The following is a 14,228-nucleotide window of genomic DNA, read 5'->3' on the forward strand; positions in this document are numbered from 1 at the left end:
TCCCTGATTGTATGTAGGCTATTTATGTCTTAATTTGTATGCATTGATGGTGGTCTGTAATTATTAGCCGGTGCCTTATGTGCCTGCGCCCCCTGGTGGATTAGAAAGAGAGGCGTTTGGCGAGGGAAGTGCCACCGTGTCCAAAGTGAGAAGACCCAGACGATACTTGAGTCTGTGGCTGTCTTGTTTACAGTGGTTGTGCCAGGCCTTTGAAGACCTGTGGCAGACAACGTGTTAAGGTTTTATTGCTTACCTTTATTATTTCGTTACAAGGGTCAGTGTATGAATCCAATCTGGATCGAGGCGGCAACAACAGGAAGAAGAAGATAGAGGAATTCTCTAGATCTTCTCGGGAGAAACTAGTCCAGTCAAAGAACAAAATGTTTTCCAAATTTACGTCCATTCTTCAACATGCTGTTGAAGCGGTGAGTATTATTTTTCAAAAACAACATTTATTTATCCATTGGCATGCTTTTGTTTATCGTGTATTTTAGTTGAAAGGGATCCTTGGTCGTCCAGACACAACATACCATAACGTCAGCATAAGGGATACATTGCTAACTGGCGAGCTAACTAATTAGCCTAAGCTAATGTTAGCGTTTTGTGTTTGTCATGACAACTTGTTCGTCCCTCTTATCGATAATATATCCGTGATGTTGTCTCTTTGTCTGTTTTGTTGTACCACAAACTAACACATTTCAGTGTTGTCATTTTGTATCTTCGGTGGAGCAAGACGTGTTTAATGTAGTAAGGCTAGCTTAGCTAGTTAGCCGCTAATGTTAGCTAAAAACAGACCCAAAAAGCTAAAGTATTGCTGTAGCTAGCTATCTCGTTTCAGGCGGAGTGGTGTCGAAACCACTGAACCACCTGGTTCAATGTTGCGTAAACGTTTTAACCTTAACATTAAAGGAAAAGTCTGTGGGTTATCTCGCACAGCCTTTCTGTAAAGCCTAATCTAACACGTTAGCCATCTAGCTAAGAACCTTTTATAGCATGCCTTTAAAACAGTTTCAAGCGGCTCAAGTGTTTAAAACAAAATACGTCTGGCAGGTGAACACTTTAGTCTTCTGGCGTAACAGTTGCTTGTTAATTTATTACTAACTTGTTTTCCGGACATATGGCTCTCTGGTGTTTACGAAGACCATATTCACAACACGTTTAAACCATTATCAAAGTCATATTGTAGTGGCACATTACCTCTGTTCAACACTGAGAAGGTATTATTGAAAGTGACAGTATTGCTAGAAGACATACATTTTCCCAGAACAACCTGTCTCCTAACTAAGTCTGTTGGAAGTTACTGACTTATGTAAACATGTTGCCTTGATAATTGGTGTTTCTCTCCTCCCCACCAGTGTAAACATACAACAACGTCAATGTTTGCATTTGGTCTTTTTCAGCTTGCCCCGTCGCTGCCCTTGCAGGAGGACTTTGTCTATCACTGGAAGGCAATTACACATTATTACATCGAGACATCTGGTAAGAAATGTTTTAATGGATAAATCATGATATTCCCAGATGTTGATTGGTATGCAGGTTGCTTTCACAGTTTGTCCCGCATTGATAGGACCAGTGTGGATACAAACAATAGCAGGAAACTAAGTTTGTCAGACTCTATGTAGGCTTGTCTATATTACAGTAACAGATAACAGTATATTTGCTGCTGTTAATCCACTTATTGTCAACATGTAGCATTAGTCAGGAAGTGCAAATGGAATGGTAGTGAAGAAATCTGAATTAAATTGCCAATTTTGTATTATGTTGGAACTGTTATGCTGGTTGAGTTTGCAATATATCTCAACTTGTGGGATCTATGCAAGTTGAACAAATATACTCTGCGTTAAGTCACAACTAAGATTTACTTGGCAACTAAAGCCAGTCAAGTAAAGACAACTTCAATGAAAACTTCTGCCGTCTAGTCTGTGTATTTTGCGGTAGTAAAATCTGCATCTCTTATTCATTATCCCAAACCACAGCTTTTTCTCAGCAGTTCTTCTAGTTTGGCCAGTTTAACAAAATACACCCTGAACAGCTGAGGGGGGATTATCTGTACTTTTGAGGGTTATGCTGAGCTAGTTTTCAGGGGCATTTAATCACAGATTTTCCGGACTTGTGACTTGAATTAACTTCTTCTATACTTCCGAGGTCACTTGAGAAATAATTGATTATTTTGATGAAAATGGTTGTGATTTATCTTTGTGACATTAACATTACTTATTGACAGCATTGTTGACATTGTGTGCTCTGTTACTTTCAGTGTGACAGACATGCGCAACGTTAGTTGATTTAATGCACAGCATTCCCCTATTTATTCATATTTGGCAGCAGTCGTTCTAGCATACGCAGCGTTCGGTGAAAGGCGCATGCTTTTCTGTCATGCTCCCTTCGTTTACTCACTTCTGCTAATGTGTAAACAGCCTGTTGTCAGCAACTCACCAATGTCTGCATGTGCTTTACAATACATGTATTGCCATTTGAAACCAGTGAGAAATGGTTACTGTCATAAGATTTTACCGCAACCTCTTATGCAACTTGACAAAAAAAGATTGTAGGTCATCAAATAACATTGGACTGAGTTACATCAAAACAGTTAACTTTACACATATGGTTTCAAACAAATACGACATCAAATGTATGTGGTTTTAACATTTGTTTGTTGTTTTTGGGGAGATACCTGTGCAGTTGAATTGCAGTGGTTAGATAAACGATTGCTGGAGCTTTTGGCACATGGCCTTTTTCTTTATGTATGTATCTCATGGACATACCAAGGTTCCGACATATATCTGTGTTTTCCCCTCTTAGATGACAAAGCTCCAGTCACAGACACCAATATCCCATCCCACCTGGAACAGATGCTGGACATCCTGACCCAGGAGGAAAGGGAGAGGGAGTCTGGAGAGACGGGACCCTGCATGGAGTATCTCCTCCACCACAAGATCCTCGAGACTCTCTACACCTTGGGAAAGGCAGATGTAAGGCATTCATGCTTTGGTAACTACATGTTCTATACCCCCAGGAAAATATAGATAATATATGTATAGTATATGTAATATATGTATAGTATATGTGGTAAATTAATTGTGGGAACTTGGCCCATGGAAGTTTGGGGGGCTAGACACAACAGTGATTGTACAATCAGATCAGAAGACACAATTTCGCTATGCTCTTAAATGAATCCGCAATGTTGGCTAAATTCCACTCATGGTGGCGAGACATCTATATAGGTATAAAGTACATTTGAACATATTCTGTTTTTAATTTTAAAAAATTGTAATTTTTCATCAGTGTCCTCCGGGGATGAAGCAGCAGGTGCTCACCTTCTACACAAAGCTGCTAGCACACATTCGTCAACCTCTCCTGCCACACATCAATGTCCACAGACCTGTACAGGTGAGAAGTGATGTAGTCTGGATTTCAGTGTCTTTCTGATAATCCTTCTCCTCAAAATTGTACACGAACATGAGGTTATGTAACTTATCCTTTACTTTTTTCCCCATGTCGCTGTGAAATTCCTTTGACAGAAACTGGTCCGTCTGTGTGGAGATGTGCTGGCTGCTCCTACAGAAAACGAAGAGATTCAGTTCCTCTGTATAGTCTGTTCCAAACTGAAGCAGGACCCATACCTTGTCAACTTCTTCCTCGAGGTGAGTTGCTATGACACCAGAGAGAGACATTTGAGTATCTCATTCCTAAAGGTCAATTTATATTTATTATTGTACAAGAAAGAGCCTTGTATTATGTTTAAGTTCAGAAGAACCTTTAATTTGTTGTGTTATTTGCAGAACAAATCAAAGCGACCTGAGGCGAAGAGACCTGCAGAGACAGAGGCGGGGAAGGACAATGTGTTGGATCCAGACACCGGTCAGTCTGCAGCAATGGGGAGGGCTGACCACCCAGAGGAAGCTGCAGCTGCTGCCTCCACCTCTAGTCACAACAATAACGGCAACAATTACAATCTCGTCACATCGCTGCTCAACCTCACAAAGAGCCCCGTAAGTAATCCCCATTGAAGATTTATTTAGCTGTCCTTTCTATTTGAGTCGAATGTTAAATCATGAGCTGTATCCATTTCTTCTCCTCTCAGGATGGCAGGATAGTGGTGAAGGCATGTGAGGGTCTGATGCTGCTGGTCAGTTTGCCAGAGCCTGCAGCTGCCAAGTGTTTAACAGAAAACACAGGGCTCTGTGAGCTGCTGACTGACAGGCTGGTGTCCTTCTATAAAGCCCTGCCACAGTCCATGGACCCCTTGGACATCGAGACGGTGGAGTCTGTTAACTGGGGGTACATTTCTTTCACATATTCAAAGAATTGTAAAGAGCTGTTTTACCATCTGAAGTCTTGATTTTAATTTGACTTGGCAGTGACACCCCTAAATAGCATTCTGTGTAAAATGCTATTTTTAGTGGATAAATGGAGTTGCATCAAAGCTTTTTAATATTTCAAAAAAAAATGTGTTTCTCTCTTTTCAGTCTGGACGTGTATAACCTGAAGGAGGATGCTGCTATCTTCACAGGAAAGAGGCCTCTCATCTCCTTCCTGTCGTGGCTAGATTACTGTGACCAGCTCATCAAGGAGGCTCAGAAGGTCTTTATCCCACGCTGACTCACTGTGTTTTGATGTGTCACATTGTAGTCAGAATCAAAGGACTTGAAGTTGTTTTTGTTATCTGAATGCCACAGAAGGCGGAAGTACATTTTGTTTTGTCTTCCAGTCAGCAGCAGCAGTGATGGCAAGAAATGTGAGGGAAAGATTCTTTGTGTCTGTGATGGAGCCGCAGCTGATGCAGACGTGAGTCATCAATCAATCATCCTTTTATATGTCTTGTCAGTTGGGTGACTGCTCATTAACATGTGGTGTGTTTGTGGATGCACATAGGTCGGAGGTGGGCATCCTGACCTCCACGGCCCTGCTGAACAGGATCATCAGGCAGGTGACCTCAGAGGCTCTGCTGCAGGAGATGATCTACTTCCTGCTGGGAGAGGAGACGGAGCCAGAGACCGCTGCGACTGTGGCTCAGAATCCACTGCGACACAGACTCATCGAGCACTGCGACCATCTCTCAGACGAGGTACTTTTCACATCTGATTCAGGATGTACTTGGTTATGAAAAAAAAAGTGACATCATTCATGTCTGGCTGATTCTTTTCCACCCTTTTGTGATCATAAATGTGCCTTAAACAATGAAAGTTTGATATTCAAGCGGAAAACTGTCCATCTGCCCTTCAAATTCTCAGTGATTCATATGATAATCCAAACGCACATTCATTTTAAATAGTGACTGTCGGAGCTGTTGCACACATTTTCATCACTCAAGAGAGAGATGAGTCATGTCTTTGATGTTTGAAGTCACTGCCTACATTTTCTTAGTCAGTTAGCAAATACTTGGCAGGTTGTTGGGTTTAAGGTGGGAGCTGATCCTCATTCTGTCCTCAGATCAGCATCATGACGCTGCGGCTGTTTGAGCAGCTGATCCAGAAGCCCAACCAGCACATCCTGCACAGCTTGGTGCTGCGCGGCCTGGGGGAGAGGAACTACCTGGAGAACAAACCCCAGGAGGAGCGGGAGTCCCTGGAGAATGGGCTGCCCCACGATGCTGTGTAAGGACCCGCCTCTGACCTCCCCTCTGCTGCCTTATAATCCTGCATGGAAAACCATCTGCACAAACACACACCAGTGGAAATAAAGTGAATGCATCAACTAGCTGTGTTTTTCAGATGGGCAACACATTCAGCAAAAATGTTCCTTTTTTTTGGTGATTCAATCTTTTTATGACATGTTTTTTGGGGAATGCATGTCAACCAGCTATGACTTTAATTATAATTTTTTGGAGATGATACACTCCGAGCAATAGCTTGCTTATAGTTTTATATGAATGTTGCTTCATAGTTCTCATACAGAGGAAATAAGTCTCCAAATAGAACACTGTAATATTGGGTTTACATGATCATTGTTTTAAGAGGGTGAGATGAGTTCACAAAACAGCTGAAGACAGTCAGGGATTATACAGACACACTTAAACATACTTAGTTATATCAAACAGGTACAGTAAATGCAGTAAAACCTCATCCCTACATCATATACAGTAGACATTGATTACAATTCCACACTACACACTAGTAGTGTATGGTAATGGTACACCTAATAAGCCTTAATATGCTATCATTCCATAAAACAGTACATATGTCCCCTTTTTAAATACACAATGCAATGCAGAAAAAGTGGACTTCAGTACAATGCAAAATAGAAATTAGAATCCCTTACATTACGCATTCAAAAATCATAGAAATGTCATATCAACATGTGTTCTGTCCACAGAGACCTTGAGGAGGATCCACTGTTCGGGGATGACCTTTCTCCTGATAGCAGGCTGTCCGGATCTGATTGGCTCAGCTCCTCTCCACCACAGAGTCCCGACAACTCAAAGTCTGACGGCAAGACGGAGGTCCACAAGATCGTCAACAGGTACACACAGTCTGCTGCTGACACCACACACAGCATGCGGAGCCCTTTAGTTGTCAATAACTTTTAAATATTGCTGCCTGCAGTTTCCTGTGTTTGGTGCCTGATGAGGCCAAGTCGTCGTATCAAGTCGAAGGCACAGGCTATGACACCTACCTCAGAGACGCTCACAGACAGGTGAGGCTCATTCTACAGCATGCTTATCGCTTGATGCCCTCTGTGGGTACTGTTGCTAATCAGTTTTCTCATCTGTAGCTAGTAGAAGAGATATTAAAGTGTGGATATATTGTCCTCCTCAGTTCAGGGACTATTGTGGGGTCTGCCAGCGGTGGGACTGGAGGGGGAATCCAAAACCTTTAGAGAAGTGTAACCTGGACAGCCCATTCTTCGAGGGCCACTTCCTCAAGGTTCTCTTCGACAGGATGGGCCGCATCCTCGATCAGGTGACCCTCCATATTACAAATATCTGCAGAATAACTGCATGCCAAGGTGTTCAAATATATGTTTGTAAAATCTGTTGCATTGTCTAAGATCCACCTGTCTGAATAGCAAGATGCCCAAAGTAAAAAAAAAAAACTAATTACACATTCAGGCTGTAAACACATCCATAAAAAGGTTGCCTGTTTATGGAGCAAATAAGTTACACAATCATTTATTTTCTCAAGTTTGAAAGGTTGTTGAGTCCTCAGCTTGTTAATCAAGCTGTGTGCAACCAGACTCCAGTGAATTAGATAAGCTTTCTGTATGCAAATAATTTCAAATCCTATTTAAGGTCAAACCCAGAGAGAGCCATCGCTCCTAAAAAAACAATATTAGTTTAAAAAGATTTAATTACACTGATATCTAAATGTTCCTGCTGTATGAGAACAGTTCACTGTGATGAAGCGTAAATGAATCCCTCTAATGGAAAGTGGAGAAGAAACGGACGTGATGTGAGTGAGCTAATGATTATGCAGAGGCCTTTTTATTTTTTCGAACAAAAAAACAAAATAATATAATTAGCTCTTGCCATAAACTAATTTGACTAATCATGTTGGATGGGGAATATGCAGATTCTTAAGTGAAATGCACTTTTTGGCAGCTCTTATCGCAGCTGTATTTAGTGACGAGTCATTAAAAGCTTCTGACTGCGTTAGTTTGTGTGATTCATTCAGAGCTGTTCTACACATTGAACCTGCAGCTGATTCCCTGTGTAGTTTCCTCTCTGACTCCTCTCTGTCCCACAGCCCTACGATGTGAACCTGCAGGTGACCGCTGTGCTCTCCAAGCTCTCCATGTTCCCGCACCCCCACCTGCACGAGTACTTGCTGGACCCTTACATCAACCTGGCCCCCGGCTGCAGGTCCCTGTTCTCCGTCATCGTCAGGGTGAGGCTAGATTATAGACTTTATCTTATCTATTGTTGATAGCAGCACTGCTCTTCCCACGGCGTACACGCACTGTAGCAGGTGCCTAAAGATGTCTTGTTGTTATACTGTACTGTGTACCAGAGGTGTGGACTCGAGTCACATGACTTAGACTCGAGTCACCAATTTGATTACTTTGGACTCGAGTCACCAATTTGATGACTTTGGACTCGACTTGACAAAACACTTGCGACTCGACTTGAACACCAAGGACTCGGGACTTGACTTTGACTTGAGCCTTCTGACTTGAGGTGACTTGATACTTTAATATAGGGGTCTCCAACATGTCGATCGCGAGCTGCCGCTCGAAGAGCAGACTCCCGTCTGGGAGAGCCACATCTTCCGCCGCTCCTACTCTTGCTGAGAATCTTTGCAGGGAGGGACGGGACGTTATTTTGCTGGGCCACCATGCGGCCAATCATATACGAGGACACACTAGGATCATACCATTATGTGGAAGAAGGGTGGGGGGCAGACGCTCCAAAGACAGCAAGTGTAGTGGTACAGGCCAGCTACACAGAGCGACGGGGAGACGGATTTAAATGCAAACGTGTCAGAAAAATTCAAGAAATGAGCAACAACCGAAAAAAGAAGCAGCATCTGGCTGCATGTCAATGATATTGGAGAAAGCAAAGCTCAGTGCAGGATTTGTAAAATGAAAATAACCTTCAGAGCACGGGTAACCACTCAGGATTTATTGCCAGAAGTGGGAGAAGTTCAGATCTTGTACTTGAGTAAAAGTACCAGAGTGTAGGAATACTCTGTTAGAATAGTCCTGCATTCAAAATGTTACTTAAGTAAAAGTACAAAAGTATTAGCATCAAAATATACTTAAAGTACCACCTGCAGAGGGATCTAGATTCAGGTGTTCTTTTCAATCAATCAATCAATGTTTATTTATATAGCCCAATATCACAAATGTTACATTTGTCTCAGTGGACTTCACAGTTTGTACAGAATATCAGTATGACAATACGACACCCTCTGTCCTTAGACCCTCACATCGTACAGTACAGTACAGACAGACTGAAGGAAGAAGTAAGGTGTCCCCCCGACAGTCTAAGCCTATAGCAGCAAAACTAACGTGTCTACATACATGCACTCCCTTAGGATAGGTATGGTATATAGATTCGGGTGTTCTTTTCCCCATAAAGACCGCCTCGCTGCACATTATCCCTTGCATAAAAATAGATTGTGGGTTCCTTATAACATAAACATTCTGGTCACCTTAACATCAGGGATCTTATAAATAAACTCCTTCTGAATCAAACCGTCACAGTAGCCCAACCTTACTGATCCCTCTTAAAATAGAAAAAAACACGTTACTTTACCAGCAGAGAGAAAATGGATTATTAAATGATTAATGTGACTAATAAATAGCAGTTTGATTATTAATTATTATTCTGTTGATGGATGTCATTACATTTGGTGAAAAGCACATAATGACTTGTTTAAAGGTCCCATTTCTACTGGTCATAATTCCATTGTTGAGGTATACTAGAATAGATTTATATTGTGCAATTTTCCAATCTCACATTGGTTTCTCATACAGCATCTCTGTATAGTATGTGTATTCACTCTCTGTCCCCCCCCCCCCTTTTTTTATAAACCTGTCCTAGTAGCACACTGTGTTAAAGTCAGTAGAGGCAGCTGGAAGCAGCTTGTTGATGGTCTTGTTTGTTTATGGTAATTATTACCGTAATGTCTCCAAAGGGTGTAGTATAGATTTATGAGTGATGCACCGTTGCCCAGAGATGTAAGAAAGCAGGTATATTGTTTTTATGTAATTCCTAATTTGTCTTATTGTGTGTGTGTGTTAGGTGGTGGGAGATCTCATGTTGAGGATCCAGCGAATCCCAGACTTCACCCCCAAACTGCTGCTCGTCAGGAAGAGATTATTAGGTCTGGAGCCGGAGGGCATCAAGTACGTACCTCTCACACACCATATGTTACAACCCGGCTCCTGGGCTGCAACAAAAAGCGGGGAGGCGAGACGAGGTGTAAGAATAACACAATAGTTTATTCTCAATAAACAGATAACTCCATGAAACCAGCAACAGGTCCCCGAGGCTGGCACGGAGAGAGAGCCCAGAGGAGTGAGTTCATGATTATTATTCTCTGAGTAATAATCATAAACTCAAAATGAGCAGCCAAGTTTGTTTTTATTAAAACAGAAACTAATTCAAAACGGTATCCTGGTAACAATATTGTTTCCACAAAAATATAATATAAATAAAAAAAATCTGATTCATTTCAGTTGACATTTTAGCTATAGTATATCCCTGCTGAAAAAAGAAGACGGCATTAGTGTATGTGAACGCCAGGAGATGATACTGTGGAACAATTGCATCAAAATCACTCCCTGTGGTTTTTGATTTCAGTCTGGTCTTATACTATTAAATAACAAATACCTGATAAAAACATTGTAGCTGATTAATGACATTCATCAAGCTTCTCATCTCTGAACTAATGTAAACCCACTGGAATTAGGAGAAAAGCTGAGGTCATTCTGTATATGGGTTAGTGAAAAGATACTCAAGAAAAATGTCTTTTAAAACCTCAAACTAAACAAAAGCTATCTAAAAAGCTAGCAAGCAAGCCTTAAATCAGGGGTGGGGAACCTCCGGCCCCCGGGCCGTATACGGCCCGCGAGACCATTTGGTACGGCCCTCGAGGTAATTTATAAACACACGCAAAAAAGAAAAGAATTAAAGAAATCTAGACCGCAAAAAAATTAAACAAGCGAGTGCCTGTTTTTCCTGGCCAAGGTCAGGGTCCTTGAACACAACACGAGCCTATCGTGTCATCACGTGGTATATGTCTCGTCTGACAGGGGTGCAGTTCTGACGGAGAGCACCAGAACGCCGCTCCGGGCCGGGACTTCACAAATTGCAGTACAGTACCCATAAGGAGCCGTACACATGCCGCAGTTTTTGCGTGGCTGTGTCTTTAGTTGAAAGCCCAGTGGCGATCTGTTCATCTGTCATACTGATCATACAGTCAATAACTTTGTTGTTATTAGCATCTGGTTAGCTAGCTATGCTAACGAATATAAGAAGCTTTTTCTACAACCAGTGAGGTAAAGGCACATCTTTATATGATCATTATAGTTATACAAAAATAAGAGAATAAAGTAAACTGGTATAAAATACTATATGACAGTAAAAAAAAGTTGTTATTAATAAACAAGAATACAGTTTGAAAAGGGAGTGATTTGTAAAATATCCATAAAGAAAAATAAAATCTGCTTACAGTTCTGTTTCATATGGGTGTTGAGAGATGTATCCATAGATCTCTTAATGTTGCTCTCAAAGTGCACCAGATTGATGCTTTTAACTTCAACATTTAAAAAAAAATCTTCCCGGGGGAGCATGCCCCCGGAACGCCCTAGAGGAGGTTAGGTCCCCCCCCACTTAAATCATGTCCACATGGATAGGAAACTAAATACATTTGCACACATCTTGTGTCCATATCTTTCTGTTTTGGTGGTCATGCCACAAACGTGCACGTGCATGCATACGCATGGTAAGATATCTGGATTAAGAGGTTGCTTTTTCTTTGCACAGCATGAAAGAAAGGCCAAATGAATGGGCTGTGATTTTTGTATTTTTATGCAGAGGTCAATCATTTGTACGGCCCTCGGAGAATGTTGTAAAAATGTAAATGGCCCTTGAGAGGAAAAAGGTTCCCCACCCCTGCCTTAAATGAAATGGAGAATTCATACATTATAAGTCAAATCTAATTCAAAGTGTTTATAAGCACACTTCTGAGATGACCTCTGTTCCTGACTCCTCCCCTTTCTGTGTGTTCTCCCCGCAGTGTGGACCACATGACTCTGCTGGAGGGCGTGATCGTGCTGGAGGAGTTCTGCAAGGAGCTGGCGGCCATTGCCTTCGTCAAATACCACGCAGCAGCTTCCTCCTCCTCCTCACCGTGAGCCCTCCCACCTGTCAATCAGCCATCGGGGGGGGGGGCAGGTCAGAGGTGAACTGGGCCTGTGGGGTGTGGCGGTCCCACTGTAACAGGGTCAGCAGAACTTTACCACTAACTGCTGTCGCTGTAAGACTGTTAAAGCCCCCCCCCCCTCCTCTTCAACAGTCTTTGGTCCTGTTTTTGTTTTTGAGACGGTCAGAGCACAGACACTACACCACCACCCCCCACCCCACCCCCCAGCGGAGAGGAGGAGGAGGTGCAGAGAGATGGTCACAGCCTCTCACTCCCCCCCCCCCCCCCCCCCCCCCCCCCCCCCCCTTTCTCCCCCACCAGCCAAAAGAGGACCGCCCTGTAATTATTCTACCGTGGAGAAAAACTGTTTGTGTATTTATTTCCTGTCCCATAATCACACATCTGTAAACGTCTTTGCCTTAGTGTGGTTTCGCACCTTTCAGTTACAGATGGTTTCCTTTGGAACAATTTCATCTTGAATCCTCATGTGTTGTCTGTTTGAAGACAAGAAGCTGTAGAGAAAAGAACCCCCCCCCCGATATGTACCTGTAGTTACATACATGATGAACTGTAGTATTTAAGATACTGCACTCATATTTTAAATGCCAAGTCTTATTTATTGTTTGCTTTCAGGTTGCCTTTTTAACTAATGTCATATTAATATGAATTTAAAACAGTCAAACTAAGGACTGACTTAATTTGTTTTCTTTCTTAAGTGTGTCTTTAAATGCATTTGCTCTCAAAGCTCGTCTGTAATAATCACCCAAAGAAAGAATAGAATTTGGCAAATTGTGTGAATTTGCACACGGACCTCATTGCACTCGTTACATTATTCACGCTTTTTAGGAAGTTGGCATTTGTGGAAGACGCGTTTTGTTTTGATTCCACGTTAGTTTTTGTTCTCCAGACCCAGTGTTCAAATCCCACACACCAGTGTTTCATTTATCCAAGGGATTGTTATCGTGTTTTTTAAACCATTATTCATTCTCAATAATGACTTCATTGTATCGATGGAATGCAGAGCAGCAAACCGCTTCATTTGATTTACCAGTATCTTAAATGCATTATTATCTTAAAACATACAGCAGCGGCTAAACTGCAGAGAATGGGGCTATTTGCAATGTATTTAAAGTTTGTCGAGTCATTTACAAGAAAACAAAACAAGAACATTTGAACAAAGAAAATGTGTGTAGCAACTGTTCATTATCCAGCAACACTGTTGAGTACGGAAGAGGATAAAGGAACCACGTGAATAATTATTTTGACATTACACCAAAAGTTATTTAGTTTAATTAACTTTTTTTTGTTCTGACTTGAATCTGGAATTCTGAGAACGTAGAATGCTGAACAAATGCACACGTGGCCCTAATCCTCTGCCGTAGTTGATCATCTCATCACATTTATCTTGACACCCTGTTGTCGGGTTCCAGACCTCCAAAGGTAATCATGACTTCCTGTTTGGTGTTGCGTTTACTTGCAGTATTACCTTTTTGTCCTTCATTTTAAATGACGATGTGCTGTGTTGTTGGAACCGGTTGATTGGTAAACAATTGCCTGGATACTTCGGGAAAGGGGTCGGGAACTTAAAATCACCTCGTGCATCTGTAATTAATTACATAAGATTGAATTCATCTACATCAAGATGCTTCTTAATGGCTGCTTGTTGTGTTACCAGTGTGAAAGTGTCCTTGGTTGCTAAGCGTGTTGAGTTTGTTTACGTGTGAGTGTTCTGATTTATCATTGCGGTGGAGAGTGGACAGAGTCATTCATTGGAGCCATGTGTCGCTAATCCCCCCCTTCTTCTTATTTTGGTCCCACCTTAATCCCATCACTCAAGCACCTCCTCTACATTATGCAACAGCTTGCATGGAATCACATTTTGCACATTTCCTCATCTTTGCTCGTTCATAATGTAAATATACACGACAAAAAGCTTCTTTTTTTTTCTCCAAATGTTTTCATAAACCAAAAAAAAGAAGAAACCTAGGATGTAACATTTCTATTTTAACGGGAAACCTTTTTTAAATTGTCGAATCATGCACATTTTTTTAATCAACTATCTTTCCAACTGTACATTTGTATATTGTATGTGTACAATAGAAATATAGATATACTACCTGGTGTAAATGCATGCTTAAACATTATTTTTCATTGTTGAAAGGAGAGAGAGAAAAAAAAGGCAGTCCGGCCATCTGTGAGGATTTCTTAGCTGGAGATATGATGCCTTACTTTCACTGTGGATCTCATGTAAGGGTTTCTGCGTCACTACCATTTTGTTGTGTTTTACTATCTTGTTACATCGGCTTAGTTTGGAAGATGTACAAGACTCTGTAGCCAACTGATTTATACCCTCGATGGCTTCGACCAATCACTGTATCATGTTGCATTTCTTTACGTTAATCGCTGCTTCTCTTCTGG

The 14,228-nt window shown here is 41.6% G+C and overlaps 1 protein-coding gene across 1 annotated transcript; it reads left to right on the plus strand.

Moving 5' to 3' along the window:
- The first annotated feature begins 128 nt into the window (after positions 1–128).
- On the plus strand, positions 129–12,059 carry fam160b1 (family with sequence similarity 160 member B1). The gene is made up of 17 exons (XM_034152574.1): positions 129–425; positions 1,401–1,479; positions 2,803–2,972; positions 3,286–3,390; positions 3,522–3,644; positions 3,783–3,992; positions 4,085–4,281; positions 4,470–4,584; positions 4,712–4,788; positions 4,876–5,068; positions 5,434–5,597; positions 6,316–6,462; positions 6,546–6,636; positions 6,759–6,902; positions 7,686–7,826; positions 9,686–9,789; positions 11,685–12,059. The coding sequence occupies exons 1-17, from the start codon at positions 381–383 to the stop codon at positions 11,800–11,802; spliced, it is 2,223 nt and encodes a 740-aa protein (XP_034008465.1). The 5' UTR covers positions 129–380; the 3' UTR covers positions 11,803–12,059.
- Positions 12,060–14,228: the final 2,169 nt, after the last annotated feature.

Source organism: Trematomus bernacchii, unplaced genomic scaffold (assembly GCF_902827165.1).
Source record: "Trematomus bernacchii unplaced genomic scaffold, fTreBer1.1, whole genome shotgun sequence".
In the NCBI taxonomy this organism is placed as follows: Eukaryota; Metazoa; Chordata; class Actinopteri; order Perciformes; family Nototheniidae; genus Trematomus; species Trematomus bernacchii.

Bases quoted from the DNA above. Each gene is read 5' to 3' on its own strand.
- fam160b1 (XM_034152574.1), top strand. From the start codon at position 381: ATGTTTTCCAAATTTACGTCCATTCTTCAACATGCTGTTGAAGCG. The intron at 5,069-5,433 runs GTACTTTTCACA...TTCTGTCCTCAG, and splicing joins GCGACCATCTCTCAGACGAG to ATCAGCATCATGACGCTGCG. The intron at 5,598-6,315 runs GTAAGGACCCGC...TTCTGTCCACAG, and splicing joins GGGCTGCCCCACGATGCTGT to AGACCTTGAGGAGGATCCAC.